This window comes from Cheilinus undulatus, linkage group 11 (genome assembly GCF_018320785.1).
Source record: "Cheilinus undulatus linkage group 11, ASM1832078v1, whole genome shotgun sequence".
Taxonomy (NCBI): domain Eukaryota; kingdom Metazoa; phylum Chordata; class Actinopteri; order Labriformes; family Labridae; genus Cheilinus; species Cheilinus undulatus.
In genome coordinates, this window is record NC_054875.1 from 28,598,002 (window position 1) to 28,617,068 (window position 19,067).

General features: G+C 37.8%; 2 protein-coding genes across 3 annotated transcripts; one reads left to right on the plus strand and one right to left on the minus strand.

Annotated features, from left to right (window-relative positions):
- Window positions 1–2,716: 2,716 nt before the first annotated feature.
- On the plus strand, window positions 2,717–4,638 carry mrps25 (mitochondrial ribosomal protein S25). The gene is made up of 4 exons (XM_041799657.1): window positions 2,717–2,929; window positions 3,396–3,502; window positions 3,586–3,673; window positions 3,970–4,638. The coding sequence occupies exons 1-4, from the start codon at window positions 2,796–2,798 to the stop codon at window positions 4,157–4,159; spliced, it is 519 nt and encodes a 172-aa protein (XP_041655591.1). The 5' UTR covers window positions 2,717–2,795; the 3' UTR covers window positions 4,160–4,638.
- Window positions 4,639–6,458: 1,820 nt separating this feature from the next.
- On the minus strand, window positions 6,459–14,942 carry LOC121517783 (rabenosyn-5). Of its 2 annotated transcripts, none has more exons than XM_041799806.1 (12): window positions 14,810–14,942; window positions 13,650–13,937; window positions 12,172–12,306; window positions 11,955–12,055; window positions 11,819–11,864; window positions 11,553–11,714; window positions 11,182–11,444; window positions 10,939–11,009; window positions 10,760–10,846; window positions 10,565–10,667; window positions 9,868–9,972; window positions 6,459–9,772 (listed from the first exon to the last, which is right to left on the minus strand). In XM_041799806.1, exons 2-12 carry the CDS (start codon window positions 13,810–13,812, stop codon window positions 8,672–8,674), a joined length of 2,337 nt encoding a protein of 778 aa, XP_041655740.1. In that variant the 5' UTR covers window positions 13,813–13,937; window positions 14,810–14,942; the 3' UTR covers window positions 6,459–8,671. The 2 variants fall into 2 exon arrangements, with proteins under 2 accessions (XP_041655740.1, XP_041655739.1); XM_041799805.1 differs by lacking the exon at window positions 14,810–14,942 and adding an exon at window positions 14,644–14,795.
- Between the last annotated feature and the right edge of the window lie 4,125 nt (window positions 14,943–19,067).

Genomic DNA, 19,067 nt, shown 5'->3' on the forward strand with positions numbered 1-19,067 from the left:
GTGCTGTTTAATTTGCACAACCTTAAAAACAAATTTAAGTGAAAAATTGAATATTCCAGAAACAACTAAAAGGGAAAGGGAAATACATAGGAAAAAGGGCATGAGCCTTTGAAAAAAACTTGGAGTGTCATTGGATGAAAGTTCTGTTTGTCACATCTTTACGGGCCAATCAGACAAACACGTGACGTAGCCGCAACCAAGGTGCGCGTGCGCTGCTACCGAGAAATACGGCGAGCCATGGTGACTATAGACATGTTAGTACACGACTTTTGTTGTTTTTGAAAAGTAAACAACTCACACCTGTTCTTTGTTCTTCTTTTAACTAAAAAATATTGACAAGTTCTGAGAAAGCTGGTGCTTTAGCGGCACCCACCCTAATGTCTTCTGCCATAAATGCATCGGCTTCTTGTTCTGCTTGCTAACTGCGCTGCACCTGAAAGTACTGCCCCTCGTCGTTGATTGGTCCTGTCACTTTCTAACCGGGCCCAAACGGTTCAAACGGGAGCTTTGCAAGATGGATTCGCCAGTGAGAAACAAGGAAACGGGCGTATCCATCTGCTTTGCAAGGTTAGACCATAGACTGTAGAAAGAATTGGACAAACCCCATATGACGTCAGCCGTCTGCTGTCTGCTTACAATAGGCAGACTCAAACTGCTCTTCAAGCCGCGGTGGCTTCCATATTGAAATCCTGGTCTCAACCAAACTTTGGATCAACCTAACAGCCCGCCCACTAAGCGTGACTTCCTGTCAGCTAGCTAGCTAGTATTCTGGTTGACAGAAACATAGCTTCTACCTGTTGAGCTATCTGTCAATCAAATGAGACGCGTCTATCAATCTGCAATGAGGTTTTTCCTAGATATGATCTAAACCATTGTGATACAAAAAATGTACCCCTCGTACAGTGAGAGTACAATAAGACACTAGCTAATGAGACATATTGGTGTTTTGAACCAGGCTGTAAACCAGTTTATTTCTAGGGTAAAAACCAGCTTTTTAACATGTGTCCAGATGGGACTTCCGGTGTTCCTGCAGCCAGCCTGAAGTGGACACTCGTGGTATTGCATTTTTCTGCACTTCCGCATTGGCTTCATTTTTCCGGACAGAGTTTTTTTTTTTTTAATAAAATTTTTTTACATATTAAAGTACAAGCAAACAACTGATTGTGCCAGGGGATTCAAAAAACTCAGAAACGACAAAGAACAGGCAAAACAGAATACAAATCAAACATACAAAACAGAAATCAAAACAAAAAACAAATGTAAAACTAACAAATGAAAGGATATACAATCATCGTCAATCTTTACAATACTTTTGGAAAATAACTTCAGTTTTAAGTGCCTTCTTGCTCTTAAGTCCTTCAATAGTTGTGAAATACAATCTCAGTTCATGCAGAAAACGTTCAAAGCTTGGTTTGGATTCTGTCCATTTCTTTTTTTGAATGTGAAATTTTCCTAGAAAAAGAAGAAGGTGTACAAAAAATATAAAGTCTTTCTCTTTCTCCTTGTCCTCAAAAAGAATAACCATATCCTTTTCTTGTAAGTGGATTGCTTGTCCAGTTTTTCTGTTGATGTAATTTTGAACATCCGTCCAGAATATTTTAGTATATACAAAATGATTAAACAAATGGGAGATCGTTTCTTCCTCAGTTCCACAAAAATCACAGAAATAATCAATATCAAGCTTAAATCTCTCTAGAGTTTTATTCAGACAGAATTTATCCCCACCTAGCCACACTTTTTCCAGTCAATTTCACCAAAACCTGAGGTCCAAAAGAATTTTGCTGAGGGTGCAGATACAGTATGTATGAGATTCCTGATGAATTTATTCAAGCATTTATTCTTAGTAATGTCATTTACTCCGAGGAACAAACCGCTACTGAGTGGACTAGTCATAGAGATTTCACTTGTGGACCCTAAGCAATTGTAGCACGCTCCTCGATATGGCATCAAACACCACTGCATATTCCTTTGGTGTGGTTGGTAGCCTGAACTTAGAGAGGAATTCATCATACAGTAGTAGATGTCCCTCAGTTTTCAAAAGTTGTTTAACTAAAACAACGCCATTTTCAACCCATGTTTTATAACAGAGTGATCTATTTTTATATTGAATATTCCTGTTGTTCCAGATGTAATATCTTGTTGGTGAGAAGTTATGTATATACACCATTTTCCAGGACAGCAGAGCTTGTTTATGAAAGTTTGCTAATTTTACAGGTAATTTTTCAATCTTATAATCACATTTTAAAAGAAATTTTAGACCACCAACTGAGTGAAGGGAAAGCATTCCAAGTATAGTCTTCGTCTTTAATCAGATTAGTTAACCATTTTACTTTGAAAGTACATTTAATGTTTCAAAAATTAGGACCTCAAGTCCACCATCTCTTCCTGTATTAAAAATGATATTTTTTCTTAAATAATGACGTTTGTTCCTCCAAATAAAATTGAATAAAGTTTTATCTAATTTTTGTGTATTAGCAGGCATTTCAAGTGCTAAAGACACATAGACAGCTCGAGATATCGACAGGCGGAGGATTAAAGCGGAGAATATAAGTGTCATATTCTTTCATTATTAGTACGACTTTAGAATGTAACCTGAAGTAACCGTCACCCTTAAGTTGCACTAATGTACAATAGGTGGCGATATGCACACATGCAAACCGTCATAAGCCTAGAGAAGAAGAAGAAGATGCAACGTCATCAATATGCGCCTCTAAGCTGTTGGCCCAGTGATGCACGGGAGTTGGCGGTGCCGTTTCTGAACTTGATGAACTTGTTTTAACCTAAGAGCAGCTAAAATGCCTATGAAAGGAAGGTTTCCGATCAGAAGGACTCTTGAATATCTCCAGAAGGGCGACATCATCTTTAAAAATCGAGTGAAGATCATGACGGTGAATTATAACACACATGGAGAGCTCAGCGAAGGAGCAAGGTCAGTGCTAACAACAGCTTCAAAGTATATATCCAGCTCTGCACCGTCTCCTTTTATGTAGTTTTTTAAATTTCACATTAAAAAACAGGCTTTGGGAGGTTGCATACCAAGTTCATACGATAACATGTTATTACTCTCTAACCTCAAATAAAAAAACCTCAATTTTATAAAACTACTATTGGATCAAGTGGCATTATTTTAGAGATTTGTAGTAAAACTGTTTTAAGTTGTAATTACTGTTCATTGATTGTGCTTTGGTTGTACACTTTAATGCGTGATCAGAAACGTGTTAGACACTTAAATGGTAAGAAAACAGTAAAAATCCATAATAATTTCCCATTATACCTGGAAATTCCAACACATCCTCCACCACCAAACACTCACTGCACAGAATAATAAGTACTATAGGAAAAATTTAAACTATCTACAATTTAAAGCTGTTAATTTGTCTCTCTTTGTTTTACAGGAAGTTTGTGTTCTTCAATATTCCTCAGATTCAGTATAAAAACCCTTGGGTCCAAATCATGATGTTCAAAAATATGACACCATCGCCCTTTGTTAAGTTCTACCTGGGTGTGTAGCCATGCAGCCTTTCAAATAGTATTACTGTAGCTGTTGTTGTGTGCTCTTTGGGCTCATCTTCTCTGCTTTTTCAGACGATGGGGAGCAAGTTCTAGTTGATGTAGAAGGGAAGGACCATAAACAAATTTCACAGCATGTAAGGAAGATTTTGGGGAAATCAGAGTAAGTATTATAGTGATAAATGTCACCGACATTACTTTTTTGATTAAAATTATTTTATGTTTTCTTGTGTACTTTTATATTTGCATGTGTGGTTACTGCTGACAATGAGCAGTTGTTTATACAAAGCAGTGTGAGCTAAATTGCAGTTTTTATTTGAGATAAATGCCTGAAAATAGTTATCCAGCATTCACAATAAATCTGTAAAAAATCAATTACTACAGGGATTGGAGTTTGTATGTGTGTATTTTTAATTTGATTTGATTTTTTGCTAATTATGATTATTATTTTTGTTACAGAGATGTGTTGCAAGCTGAGGCAGAAGCAAAAAGGCAGGCCTTGAACCCAGCCAACTTTGGGCCAAAAAAGTACTGTCTAAGGGAGTGTATCTGTGAAGTTGACGGCCAAGTGCCGTGTCCCGGCACTACACCACTGCCCAAAGAGATGACGGGCAAATACCGTACACAGATGGCAGCATCGCAAGAGTGAGAAGCGCAGGAGGAGATGTGACTATTGTACATAAACTGGACATTGATATGACATTCTTAATGTCATACTTGATTTTGTAAAGTTGCATATTGGGACTACCACACTGCATTTATGTGCATATACTGTATGTGCCTAAATGGACCCGACTATACATTGTGCATAGTGAGTTAATGGATTTAAGAATTGCTAGTTTCTCTTAAGCAACATGAACCTTCAACACAGGGTTTGTTTGGGTGGGCAAAACTCAACACACACGCCTGTTAAGACATGAATGGAGAACCTAAACACCTCCTTAGTGATCATATTTGCAACATTTAGACACCAGGATATACACAGAAAATCTGACTTTGAATTCATTACTTTTTTCAGGCCCACCTTCATTTTAAGACAGCATCACATCTACAATTTCTGACCCGTTACAATAGCGACACAGTTTCTTATGTTTTGTGCTGATTGTTGAATAAAAATGTGACAATATAGAAGAGAAAATGCTGGTAGTATTTCTTGTTGTAGTACACAAATTAAGCCTTGCTGAAGCATTTTGAGATTAGAATATGAGGGGAAAAAACTTTGGTTTGAAACCATAAGGTTGCTGACAATGGAAGGTCTTCTCTTCTCTTTTTTTTTTTTTTTTTTTTTTTTTCCTCAGACGACCTAGAGTAGACACACAGCAGTCCTGAAGTACATTTTTAGTAGTTTTGCTTTTCAGCTGAAACTACAAAGTAGAACAGCATACATTTAGATTTTGAGAACAAAAATGACACAGCATTACTGCACATTTCAGGACACTTAAAACATTCTTTAATTCAGATTTTGATGCATGACCACTATACTGTTGCAGCTGATGAAAATAGCTGAGTATAGTTGAGCTATATTAATTTTAATAATTGCTGAGTTGTTAAAGGACATCACACGATTAACCTTTAAGAGGTCCTTTGATATTCCAACGCATTTGTCCCTCATGACAAAAAATGTCCACTTCCCAAAAACTGATGTAAAAATAATACATATTAATATTTATTCCACTTAAACAAGTCAGTCTTTTAGAACTACTTCAGCCTTAAATATATCAAATAATTATATTTTGTGGGGATTTTAACCCTTTAAAGGCCAGTATGTTTACATAATCATTTTTTATCAAAACAAAAAACTAAAAAAACTACCATTAAATACATTTCAAAGAGTAATTTATCATTATTATCATCAGTGCCTGGGATGGGTCAATGATTGGCAGCAGCAATAAGTTTGATACATTATTAATTTTTCTATAGTGTCAGATTTTAAAAACTCTAAGTCCTAATGACAGAAAATGTCAGCTTCCCATAAACTGCTGTAATTTTTTTTTCCCCTATTTTAAATGAGTAAATCTTTTAAACTACTTAAGGCTGAAATACATATCAAGTATTAATTACATTTTGGGGATTTTAACCCATTTAAGGACAATATGTTTATGCTTTTCTGCTTTTAACAGAACAAAATCCCCAAAAATCTAATAAAATACAAACACTCCTTTTTAACACACACACACACACACACACACACACACACCGTTGTCCAACATCCATAGCGACACATACTTATGGTTTCAGCAGCAAGGTACCCTGGCAGAAAACGGTAAAACGTGGGAAATTTGGCAGCATGCTTTGGATAGGAAAAGTAGTGCCATCTGCAGGACAAATTTAAAATTCAAAATTGAAAGCCAGTAGTCTGAAATAAAATGTTAACATAAAGAATGCATTAGTTTATGTTAAAATAAATGAGGGATCAAAAATGGCATTTTCAATGGTTTTCAATGGGACAATTTTGTTGTTAGGATCAAATATGTCCATTTTTGTTTAGGTTTTCCTTTTTTGGCTAATTTAAGAAACTGAGACAACAATTTAAAAAAAAAAAAATAAATAAATAAATAAATATATATATATATATATATATATATATATATATTTATATATATATATCTCCTCTGGCAAATTCCAGCCATACTCATGCAACATAGCCAATATGGCTTGAAAATAAGAAACTGAAGGGCCTCATAAGGGTTGAAATATAAATCAAAATCTAATTACAACCTTGTTTGTAGAATACACAAATTTAAAAAAGCAACAAAATTTAAGACCTCATAGTCATGCATTTAAGACTTTAAAATACTTTTTGAAAGCCTTAGTTTTGGCTAAATGGATAGATCAACTTTTAAAACTTTTAAAGACCTCATGAACACCCAAGATCAAGTTCACAATGATATTATTAAAAAAACAGCCACGTAGTTTACAAAAACAAGGCACACAAACAATTAGCACAGCATTTTTTTATTGGTGCAGAGATGATGTTAATAAAATTATCTGTCAAATTTCTCGTTTTGCCATTATTTAACCTGCATCAGTGTTTTTGGCTAAAATCAACTGCTAGTAGACATTAAGAAGCTCTTCAGGTAATTTGAAAATGTGAAAACATTTACAGTGTGACATGTTTTGTTTAAAATTAGATGTGGATGTCAAAGATAAGCACTTTAAGATCAATAGACATCACAAAACACTTAACATCATTGAAGAGAAATACAGACATTCCAAATTAAAGGAAAGCACTATGATAAATTCATGTCTGGACTTAGCAGCACTGTTAGTGATAATACTTGCTGGCATTTATGAATGTAGTGTTAATTTATGACAAAGAAAGACTTGAATGTTGCTGTGACCTATGTAGTAAGCTGATCTTAACAAAGTTAGGAACAAATACTTGAACACAGGAATTTTAGTGGTGTATTTTTTGCAAACAGTGTGTCTTGGCAAATAGTATTAAGTCCATGGTGACTGTAGGGTGGATGAACTTACATTTAACTTAAAACAGACTTCAGAAACATACAGATCTTTTCCAACAGCCTTAAACAAGTGCTAATGTATTCACCAAAATGCATAAAAAAAGAAAGCGGGAGGAAACACAGGGCCGCTTGTTCTATTGGAAGACCAGCAGCAAACAGCACTTAAAATACAGACACATGAAGCATGCAACACCAGTGCTCTGTTGCTTCAGTAGTGCCACTGTAAACACTAAGATCACAACGTTTAGGGGCTTCACAGTAGCGCATGGAGAATGTTGTGAACTTGGCATACTCTAGCATCATTAGTTAGTAAAAAGGGCAGCCATGCCAATACAACAAAGAAAAGATTCACAAAAATAGACTAATCAACCGGATAAGGTTAAATTTAGACTTTGATCTAAACCATGCAGGTGGACAGAGATTGGTTAAGCTCATTCTGAGAAAACAAAATTACTTACAGAGATACCTGTTCAGTTGCTGTTAATAGTGTTATTTGTATGTGTTATTTGTTTTAAATGGTATTATGAAAGACTGCAAGATTTTCCTGTAATATACTTTTGATTTCCCTTCTCTGTCCCACCATACACACCTGTGCAGCAAAAAATAATGATCAGTTCATTTTAACAGAAGACCACCACATATGGGCGTACATGTTTACTCTCTTTACTATCTAATTTATTTATCAGATGGTGGTCGTCTCTGATAAAGAGTGAAACCCTGTGTTTTTCACAAATAAAGTCACAACACTTTTATTTCACTATCAGTGAAAGGAAAGGGAACCATGGATTTTACATTCCACATTGCTAAGCAAGATGCCACTAGAGCTGGCTTCTGCTTCTGTGAAGACTGCAAGTTTAAAATGTAGTACATAAAGGTCCTGTTGTTTAGTCGGCATAATTGGATGTCAGCAAGATATATCCCGCCTCGTGATCAATCTTTCATCCATCTGCTTTATGGATTATGAAAACACCACGATTTGACAAGGAAGAACGTAGGCTGAAAGGCAGATCATTTCTGATTTTGCTGCCTTGTTTGGATCTGCAAGTCCTGCGGTTTATAAAAGTGCAATGTACATGGGCTAAGCACATTAAACTCTGCTAGATTAAAAAAAAAAAGAGGAAAATCTTGCTAGAAATAGTTTTCATGAAACATGGATAAAGAAATGTGCAACATTTACTTCATGGCTTCAATTTGTTTTACCTCTGCTTCTATGACTTTTTTATAGTTTCTGCCAGAGATCCAAATTATTTATCCTGACTTCCAATAGGCCAGAGCTAAACTTGTAAAAACATCTGACTGTCCCATAAAAACTATTTTTCAATGACAGTGATCTTTCTCCCATTGTTCACTTTTGCACAAATTCAGAGTAAATGCATTCGGCAACATGCCTGTTCAGTACAAATAGATTTTCTCTCACGGTGCTTTTACTTTGTGCATGCTGGAATCTGTACCGGCGCTTTGCAGTTCCTTTCAGAATAAGTAGTTTATCAAGATGTTTTTTTTTTTAATGGAAATGAATTAAGAGTCATTCCAGACTACTAAACTCCAAAATATATTACATTGTGGGAATAACCTAATCTTTCTGTGGTGCTGCAGACCTCGCCCACACTAGAATTGGTGGGCTCATCAGTCAAGTGAGAAAGTCAGGCAGGACTTGTAAGTAGCTGGGGATTTGGGAGGACCATGATGGATAGGTGTCAGTGCTTTTTTCTCTTCTGTTCTTGTAGGGTGTGCAGAAGCTCTCTCAGGTTCTCTGACAGCAGTTCGACCTCATCCAGACGGCCGCTGAGCTTGGCGTCGAAAATGTACGCTCTAATGTTGTCAATCTGCTGTAGCAGCAGTTCCTCCTCTATCATGTCCACATCGGGCAAAACCTCGTCATCATCCCCGTCAAATGGGTTGGTTGAGACTTCTGGGGAATCACCAGAGGCCTCCAGGAAAGGATTACCTGCATCAGTATCCTCCTCCTCTTCAAATGGGTTGCCAGGTATGGCGTTACCCTGTTTATCCTCTTCTACATCTTCATCCTCATCAAATGGATTATATTCTTTCTTCCCATTGGTTTCCTCTTGGTTCTCCTTCTTGATGTCCTCAAAGAAAGGGTTGGATGGATCCTCTTCAACGGGTGTGCTGTCCTCTTCATCAAAAGGGTTAAGGGATGTGCTGTTCTGTCCTTCGCCACCAGGGGGGGTTACACGCCCACCCAAGCTTCTCAACCGGGGAGGTGACTCTTCCTGGCTTGTGAGTGCAGGGAATGCTCTGAGAGATGATGGACTCCTCTCAGCTTTAGGAGTCAGCTCCTCTGCAGTGTCTTTATCTTCTTGGAAGCTGCCTGCTGGACTGATATCCAGAGACCTCTCCCAGGTTGAGGGCTGGGTTGAGCCTACAGCTGGGCCCCAGTGCTCCCTCTCCTCCCTTTCTCGGGCTTCAAGACGCTGGAGCTCGCTTTGCTGCAGGCTCTCCTCTTGAGCAAGCTTCTGGGAGAGTGTGATGGCCAGGCTGGTCTGCTGCTGGTCGTACTCATCCTGCAGCTGACGCAAGTTCTCCTCCAACATGGCTACCTCGTCTGCCCTCTGGGCCTCCCGGGCCTGACGAAGAAATGACTGAATGTTCTCAATCTGCTGTAGGAGGGGATCCTCCAGCTCTGTGCGTGCATGGGCAGAGTCTGCCGAGGGCAGCCAACCACCAGCTTTTGTCATGCGTGGAGCTCTGGGGGCCTGTGGCAGTTCTCCATTTAGGTTTGGAGATGGACGGTGTCGCTCAGACTCCTGCCTCCTCTTCAGGGCCTCCTGTGCTGCCTGTTTGGCAATGAAATCCCAGACATGTAAACATTTAGAAGCCTGCTGCTCCTATTCAAAAAAATCAACATAAAAGTAAGGGTATAAAATCTCACCAGTCTCTCCTGTTGGAGTCTCTTCTCTTGCTCTTGTTTCCTCTTTTCTTTCAGCTCTTCATATTTCTCCTTTGTGGGTAAAGACATGAGACCTAACAGCTTCTCCTGAAACAGGTGAGACACAAGTTATGAGTGAAGTCAAAGGTGAAAGACATGCAAAATAATGACTGATTGGAAAATAAACTGTAAAGCCCCAATTAGAATTTGTTCCTGCAGAGGGGTTGGAAGAAATTTTAATATAATATGTATTGCTCTGATTTAAAATAGTGGAAAGTATATGTCAAAGATTTTTTATCGTGATCCCTGTAATAATTACAGCATTATCCAGTCTGGAGAGGAAATCTATCCAATGAAGTACAAAAGTAGAATACAAAACGGGAATTTAGGGAAAGGACCCTACATCTTCATTGAATTAGCTAATGTTACAGGTGGTCCTGCTACAGGACTTCTCCTTGTGTAGATAAACTGATTTGAACAGCATGTAATTCACAATGTTGCGGATAGCTTCCTTTCATGCTGTAAAAGCCGGACATATTTCAAAAAGATTAGAACTTATCTGACCAAGATGCAGAAAAATATGAGTAAATAATATTCAGCTTGTGCAGCTTAACACTGGGCTGAAATGCAGATGTTAAATTCTGTTCATAAAGTGCATATGTCTTTTTCTAAGCTTAGAATTGTTTGAACTTGGGCTCACCTGGACGAATAATGTGGCTGTATAGCGAACCATCCTTTGCAGCTGGAGGGCCTTTGGATGTGGTGGTGGATCATCTTTTGCATTTAGTGTTAAAATCTTCTTACTGAGAAGAAACAAGAAACCCAATTTAATAATACAAACATGAAAGATGACTTCTGCTCAGTCCTGAAGTACTTATTTAGAGTTGACAGCTACCTCAGGGCATCGATAAGTTCGTAGTATTTCTGTACTTCCAGTCTCAGACCACCAGCAGTGTCAAGGTTGTACGTGGTTTCACCAGCACTGTGAAAAAATCAGAATTTTAATCTAAAGGCCCAAAGATGAGGTGTCTCTCACAGATTTATAAACTTTACATCTTTTTGTTTTAAGCTTACTTAAGAGACTCAGCCATTCTGATGTATTCTGGAGCCTTTTCATCCACTTTCTCCATGCACATCCTCAGCCTCTGGCAGGAAGAGAAGTTTCAAGCAAGCAATCGATAAGAAATCCCACAGTTCAAATACTGGAAGGATACACCTGTGTAAACTTTAGACAGCTTGAAAAGAAAACACACACATTCATCTGCTTTTCTAGTGGAAGCAGAATAAGAGAAAGAAAGTACAGTTGTATGTACCAACCTCATAAAGTTTTACTACATCCGGTACACGGTCCTTCTCCTCCAACTTCTGCTGTCTCTTCAGCAGTGTGTCCATACAGTGGTGGCAGCAGCGAATCTTCTCGTCATCCTTCTCCTCCAGCATGGAGGTTACACTGCTCAGGCTGCTAATGCTGCCTCTCCTGGAGCCCATCCCACCACCTCCACCCACTGCTGGGGGAGACTGGGAGTGACCTGGGCTTCCAGTTACAGACAGAGCTTCTCTTGTTCCACTGATCAGCTTTTCTGTTGAAAGAAAAAAGGCTGAATTTTACAGAGCTGAAAGAAAGCTAGACTTTAACTACATAGATGACGGTGTGCTCTACATGGAAAAGCATTTATCTGCATACGTACGGGCGAGAGGTAAAGGGACAAACTCCATGCACCTCCTGCACATGATGGACCCACAGAGACGGCAGTGGTGTCGCCTGTTCCGGATGTTGAACTTGTTTCCGCAGTCAGGACAGAATGGGACATCCGAGTCATTCACCCACGACACCACTGACTTCTCAATGGCTGTAATGTGGGATCAAGTATCATTATTATTCTTTAATGCTGGACACATCCTAATAAATACAACAAGGTCAATCAGACTTGAAAAATAACAGACATAGACAAACCTCTTATTTTAGCTGCATCTGAATTGATCCTGTCAAATGATATCAACTGAAATACAAGATGGAAAAGTTGAGCTCATTGTAAGTGTGATTTCAACAGGAAAAAATAATTATTTTATCTTTGTCATTATGAGCAAACCTTTTCTAGTCTGATGATAAGCTTGTTAACTTCAATAACATAGTGATCTATCCTGGCTGCCCGGTGTTTTTTAAAGAAATCCACATGATTTCTGGTTGCCCCTACAAAAGACAAAGAAAAAAAGTGTAAGGGGGCAGCATGTAGTTGCTGCTTAATAACATTTTTATTTATAATTATTATTAATTATTTAATTTCACACATGTGGCAATAATCTCACCAAGTTCTTGAGGCTCCCACATGTAGGGGTCCACTCCACCATAGTAGAAGGACTCATAAGTGCCTGTATCTGGTCTGTCTTCTCCGTCCCGTTTCAAAAGCTTGTCTTTGGCTTTTTTTGCCTTCTGAACCAAACCTGTGCAAACAGACAATGAGGCCACAGCTTTCTCTTTGTGTGGAAAATACAGAAAATATACAGCTCAAACACATGCTGATTATCTATAAAGAATCTCTCTCTATTGCTAATTTGGACAGTAATGCTCATTGATGTGGATCCATAAATGACTGGTTGATCAGACATCCAATCAACTCAATATAAAGTAAAAATATCAATCTATCATCTTTAAGCTTTGGAAATTTCTCCTGCATGCCTGCTGACTGTTTCCACCCACCTGGGCATTGTCCTAAACTTTCAGACAAGCTAGAGATGAACAGGCAGTTGCTAACAGCTAGTAGCCCAGATTATGGGGATGAAGAAGATTCCACACCTCTCTCAGCTGTGTAGAAATATTTTGGACAGGTTACACTAGGGCGGGTTACACCTTTTTTGCTGATCATGTTTGCATTTTTAAGTCATGTATGATCATTCATTGATCAAAAAACACACACACACAATCTCCCCTCACTATTTACCCATGGATTACATAGTGCAAGTTGTATTCAATATAGGCTCTGCAGCCAAACAGAGAGGGAAAAGTCCACTGCTGCATGCCTCCCCAGATGCGCTGATTGTAGTCTAGTGTCTCACAATAATTTAAAAATATTATTGCATATTGATCGCAGGCTCCTGAATAAAACTGAATCGAAATGGTGTCATAGCAGATTTTGTGATATAGAAGATATTGTATTGTTATCTATAAAATTGATATATCATATCGTGTTTTGGTATCATAATATATTATATCATGACAAAACTGATGACTTACACCCCTATTAATATAAGCGTCATGTGCAAATATAATTTTTATTTATTATAACGTAGTATTATCAGTGTGGTCACTACCTAGAGCTTCTGTAACAGAGGGACCTGAAATGCCAATAATACTGTCAATAATGCCACAACTATCATACTGCCTTACTCTGGAACTTATCCTACTTCTTTTATACTTATTTAATACTTTCTATTACACTTTTAAAAGATGGTTTTTAATTTTATTTTTCTGTACTGTGATGTTGGAGCAACCTCGCACAAGAAGTTTCTTGGGATTAAATTAAGTTCTCTTTTATGTTTTTCATGTTGAGCCGCATTATCAGTCTAAACAACACACAATAGACCTTGTTCATCATGCAAGTTGCAGCAGAAAAGTTGCCAGTTGCCAATGCACTGTCCTTAAATTCAATTAGAAGGAACTCCTTAAACTGTTGCAGCAAAGTCATGCAGTCCTTTTACTGAGCCAAAATGTACATAAATGTTTGTGTGTGATTGAATACAAAAATTAAATGCCACTTTAACATAAGTAAAAAAATCATAGAACTTACTTTTGAGTTGCCCCCTCACATGGCGGTCTTCCCCAGAATGCTCTTCTTCATAGTGGTCTTGGAGTTGGTAGAATGACTGAAGGTCCTTCAGACACAGAGGGCAAAGAAAGCCCTCCTTCACTTCACCTGTACCCTCAAAGGGGGATGGATAACTTGAGGCCATGATAGTGGTTGACCGTGTTGTTTGAAAAGAGATGCAAGGTGGACGATTCCTACTGTTATGCACATGTCATGGAGTGTGCATCACCTCCCATAATAGCCCCATCATGCCAAAGAGTCTCATGGACCCTGAAGAGCAAAGCAAAAAAGATACCTTAAAAAACACCCCATACATGCAGTTACAGCTATCTTGGCATTAGGATTTGAACTAACGCAGATTTAAGCATAATTTATACCTTGTATGTTTTTTAAGCAAAACTGGGAACGCTGCATCACTACATGCAGAGAGATAACACGTCAAAATCAGGGGGGTCAAAGTATTAAATGGTGTTAAAATATCTAAAAGATACATCGTAAAAATACAACATTTCTTAGTTTGTATATGAGAACATATTCTGCTTTTACTTACAGAACATTCATTTAAATTGTATCCTCAAGTAAATCAGTTCAAATTTACACCCATTCAAGCTCCTTAGTGGAAGCAGACTTTGAAAGAGGAGCTGGCAAGCTAACCTTAAAGCAGATACTTTTCCGGGTGATTAAGTGAAAAAATTAAATATTTACAATGATTGGGACAAGTAGTCGTGACATACAGTTTCTGAATCTTGTGCATGCAAGAATGAACGAAAACAAGACTTTTAAGGTGCACTTTTATCACCAGATTAAGTGAGCTAAGTTGCTACACACCTTAACCTAACTGGGCTCTTCTATCGTTACCAAAGCCATTCATTCAGGACAAAGCTGGCAGACACGAACTCATTATAATGACGCAACATCAGTACGTTCAAACATTATCTAATTGTTTGTATATCATTTAAGCAATGGCTACTGTTACCTTGTTTATATTTTGGCTAACGATAGCCGCTGCTACACTTAACGGACTGCGACGTTAGCTCAAGAATGCTAGCAGCAGGTCTCGCCTCTTTAGCCATCGTCTGTCCAATCTGATGTTTCCCACTTTGCTACGGTAACTTTAAACAGCATAAAATAAAGAGACTTACCCAGCTACTGACGTGTTTGACTGATTACAGTAGGAAGTTAATTCTTAAACGCGTGGCTTAAAGTAGTGCTTCTTCTTTTTGACAGCTCGACAACACCAGCTGCAGAAACAGCAGCCCAACCTGATCATGTGATTAGCATCCAGTCTCTACGGGACGAAAAGAGGGACAAACGACACGAAACACGCACGATCCATGCCTTCTCGAGGAAATATTGCACTACTCCACAATAACTCTTATTTTCTTCTTCTTCCTGAACGTTTAAACGTAAATTTGATCCCTAAATTGGAAGTGTTGCCTCCTGCTGAGTAAATTCATGCTCAATGCACATTTCCAAAAGCGCGCAACCTGTTCAGAAGCGCACATTCAACCGCACAAAAACATTATGCTGTCGGTTAATGTGTAGAAATCACACGTGCTTTTTCTCATGCTGTTGGAGCTCTTGGCTCCTTGGTTGTTCAAAAGTTTACCGGTAGTTTATGTTATTTTTCATGGAACTAATCGCAAAAATCTGTGACATTTTAACATGAAAGGTGCACATAAACCTTGTAATATCCTATGACTTTAACTAAAAGTGTTAAATTTAAATTTAACCCTATGTACTGAGAAGTTTCTAGGGCTTATGATTTGAGACAATATTCCAATTGCATTTTCCCAATATTTCGTTTACAATTTAACATGAAATTAGTCTTAATAATATGCTTCAGCAAACATAAATTCTGTTTACCAAAACAAAATTAGATATATTAGACATTAACTGTTCTTTCCTCTAAGCCTGGCATAGATTTTAGGATGGCATAACATGATGAATGGATCAATATGAATTACAAATCTTATTTATCTAATTTGATCACAGTAGTAAATTTGCTGATTTCCTTTAACTTAAAGCCTTGTAGCAGTAACCATAAAAACTAGGGCTGAACAATTTTGAAAACATTTCTAACTGTGATTATTTTGACTCCTACTGCAGATGCAATGTGAAGTATTGTATTGAAGGAAATGAGCATTTTTTATGTCATTCTCGTTTAAAATAAGAAAACTTACACAGTACATTTACCTGAGTAAATTTTACTCAAATTGAATACAATTTTACTCTGAAAAATATAACATTTGGTCCAAGTCTATTTGGAGTAAAATTTACTCTGCTTGCAGAGTAATGTTTTCAGAGTTGTTTTTACTCTAAAACATGTTTTTATTTAACTCTAAATGATGATTATGTACTCCATAATGAAAAAAATTAACACGACTGCAGTAATTGTACTCACTACAGAGTCATACAGACCTTAGTTTACTCATTATAGGGCCTTTTTTTTTCTTAATACTGATATTTAGTCCTTTCAGAGCTGTTTTTCATTCCTTTTAGAAATGTTTCCTAATCATTACGGAACAATTTCTACTCCATTTACAATTGAGTAACGCTTATGTAGAACTGTATCTTCCTCTAAATAGATTAATCTTCCTCTTTATTAAGAGCTACATTTCCTCTTAATAGATAATTCTGCCTTTCCACCTATGAAGGCCATGACAACAAAGGAGGTCTTGTTTTACTTATACATATTAGACATAGTGTTCTAATATTACAGGAATAGTTGTGATGAAGATATGACAAGCACAAGATGAGGTAGTAAGGTTAAAGAAGTTTATTTGACAACAACAGTGCAAATGATAGCGAGCTGGCTGGTGGTTGGCAGAATCACTTGCAGAGAGATGGAGACACTGCAACAAAAGGACAAAATGGAGTTAGACAAGGCAAAAAAGTCACTGAAAAATCACTAGATTATCAAAGGTTGAAGAGGAGCCAGGTTACCTGATAAGAAGCTGTAGTACACAGGTGTCTGAAGGTTCATCACCAGGTGAGGAGATCTTGGTTGCAAAGGCTTAGCTGCAGCTGGGACAGCAAATGAGCTGCAGCCGTGACCGGCCATGAGTGATACCAGCTGAGTTGAAACATAAGTGGATGTGGTTGAAGTTTTACTCCAGCAGAATTTACTCTGTTTTTTAACTCCAACTCTGATGGTGGCTGGTAATAAATACACTTAACAAAGAGTCAATTTTCCTTTTTTTTGAGTAAAATATTATTTACTCTGGGAAAAATACACCCCAGATTTTCCTGTGTACAAAATAAGATAAACTAGAAAACTTTTCTAGAAAAATGTAATGCTTCAGTCTTTGCATGATGTGTAGAGTATGATGTCCCTGCTGCAAAAAGTTTATAAGACCTTTTTTGACACACATTTCAGGTCAAAGACTCAAAGGGGCCCAGGCCAACATGAGCCCTGAACATTTTGACTGAAGCCCCAAACATAAAACAATTATCAGACTGTACTCCTCTGCTCCTCTCTCAGCTCTGTTTGACTCAGCCTCTCTTTGCACTGGAGACACTGGGTGTTTTTCATAATATAAACAAAACATGTTCATTTATCAGTATCAGTGTCTGTTAAAATGAGTTTGTAAATATCAACTATCTGATAAAGTCCAATATTTTCATCCCTACACTGCACTAGGGCCAATGAATAGAAAGCCTTAATGGTGAATCATTCCATCACCCTGTAGCTAAAGGTGTCAGAGGTGTACGCTGCACCACAACATAGTTTCACAACTATTCGATTCCTTTTGTAGTCTTATCAACAGTGGCTAGAATAAGAGCGTGCCATTTGGCAAAGGTGGGCAATTACCTGGGCCTTGGGTTCCAAGGGGCCTCAAGGTAAACAGTAAATGGACTTGAGCTTGTATTGCACTTTTCTAGTCCTCCGACTACTCATGCCACCAGTATTAGCTTATCCCATTCACATCCGTATGCATTTATGCACCACTGACGAAGCAGTGGGAGCCAATGTCCTGCCCAAGTATGAATCTACGTGTGGCTGCAGGAGCTGGGGATCATATCCACAACTTTCTGATTGCAGGATGACTGACTCCAGTTACTGAGCCACAGTCTGTAGAGTGTGCATGAAATATGTGGCATGCCCATAAAATTAGTTAAATGATTATGACATGTATTTTGAAAGTTCATATGAGATCAAGAGAAATTAAACTGGCCTCAAAATAGATTATGATGATCCAATAAGTCTCTAGGAAGGACCTTCAGCTGAACCAACAAGGTCCAGCCCCCTTAAAAAAATTACCCAAATTTTCATATAAAAAATTATGTTTGGTAGATCCAAGCAGACATACTGGAATAAGAAAAACTGGAAAATATAAAATACACTAGCTGGTGGATTACTATGATGGCATGCAATAAATAAAAGTCAGATACTGCACCAATAATGGCCACATATTTGTTTATTGTTAGGAGTAACTCTGGCCTAGAGACATGTTAAAATATTAAGATGTGCTGAGTTTCAGTTACAATACTCTTCTAAGAGGTGATAACCATGTACTGTTAAAAATTACATTTCAGATCTTTTTTTTGCCTTGACATTCTTTGGCTTTTTTTTTTTTTTTTTTAACCTAAAAAGAGATGCTTAAAAATATTTAGTTCACTTTCTTTATCTGCTTTTATACAAAGAAGGGAAGGGCCTCATGTTGGTCTCCACCTGGGGCCTCCCTATTACTAAGGCCTCCTCTGTATGGCAGACCTTAATCAAGATGGAATATGTAGTTTGTTGTTGGTTCTCCCCTGAACTGGCCTATAGGAATATCAAGCGGGAGTGTGTCACCTCTTTGGAGAATTATCTACAAGCTTTGTGTGCCCTCTAGTGTTGTGTTTGAAAATCACAATAACATGGTGACAAGTACTGGAGCTTTCAAAATTCACAGAAACACCGCTTGTAAGAACTTAAAAAACACATACAAATCAGATTCTTTTAAACTCATTTAACTTATTCTAACAGCCATGGACTGAATTTTGTTCACATAAACTTTTACTCCTCTGTCTCAGCAATTCTTTACATATGTTTTTTATTTGTGAAATCATTTTTAAAGATGGTGTTGCAATGCCTGGAGAAGTGGGTTTATTCTAGTTGTTGCCCATATTGTATAATTGGCCCATCCAGCAAAGGATAACCTCCTAGTGTCATAAAGACATGTAAGATCAGTCTTGCTAATTTTCAGTGCATTTGGAAATTATTTAGATCCCTTCACTTTTGTCAGTTTTGTATGTTGCAGCCTGATCCTTCTGTCAAAAATAAATAAATAAAAAATCTCATTAATCTATGCACAGTAAGTAGGCTTTAGTGATGGTTGTCCATCTGAGACTTTGTCTCCACACAGGATCTCTGGAGCTCAGTCAGAGTGACCATCAGGTTCTTGGTCATCTCCC

Excerpts from the sequence above, each read along its gene's own strand:
- mrps25 (XM_041799657.1), top strand. The coding sequence starts at position 2,796 with ATGCCTATGAAAGGAAGGTTTCCGATCAGAAGGACTCTTGAATATCTC. Across the intron at positions 2,930-3,395 it reads GAGCTCAGCGAAGGAGCAAG|GAAGTTTGTGTTCTTCAATA; the intron begins GTCAGTGCTAAC and ends TTTGTTTTACAG. Across the intron at positions 3,503-3,585 it reads CTTTGTTAAGTTCTACCTGG|ACGATGGGGAGCAAGTTCTA; the intron begins GTGTGTAGCCAT and ends CTGCTTTTTCAG.
- LOC121517783 (XM_041799806.1), bottom strand. The coding sequence starts at position 13,812 with ATGGCCTCAAGTTATCCATCCCCCTTTGAGGGTACAGGTGAAGTGAAG. Across the intron at positions 11,865-11,954 it reads TTATCATCAGACTAGAAAAG|TTGATATCATTTGACAGGAT; the intron begins GTTTGCTCATAA and ends CTTGTATTTCAG. Across the intron at positions 9,773-9,867 it reads GACTCCAACAGGAGAGACTG|GCAGCACAGGAGGCCCTGAA; the intron begins GTGAGATTTTAT and ends ATTGCCAAACAG.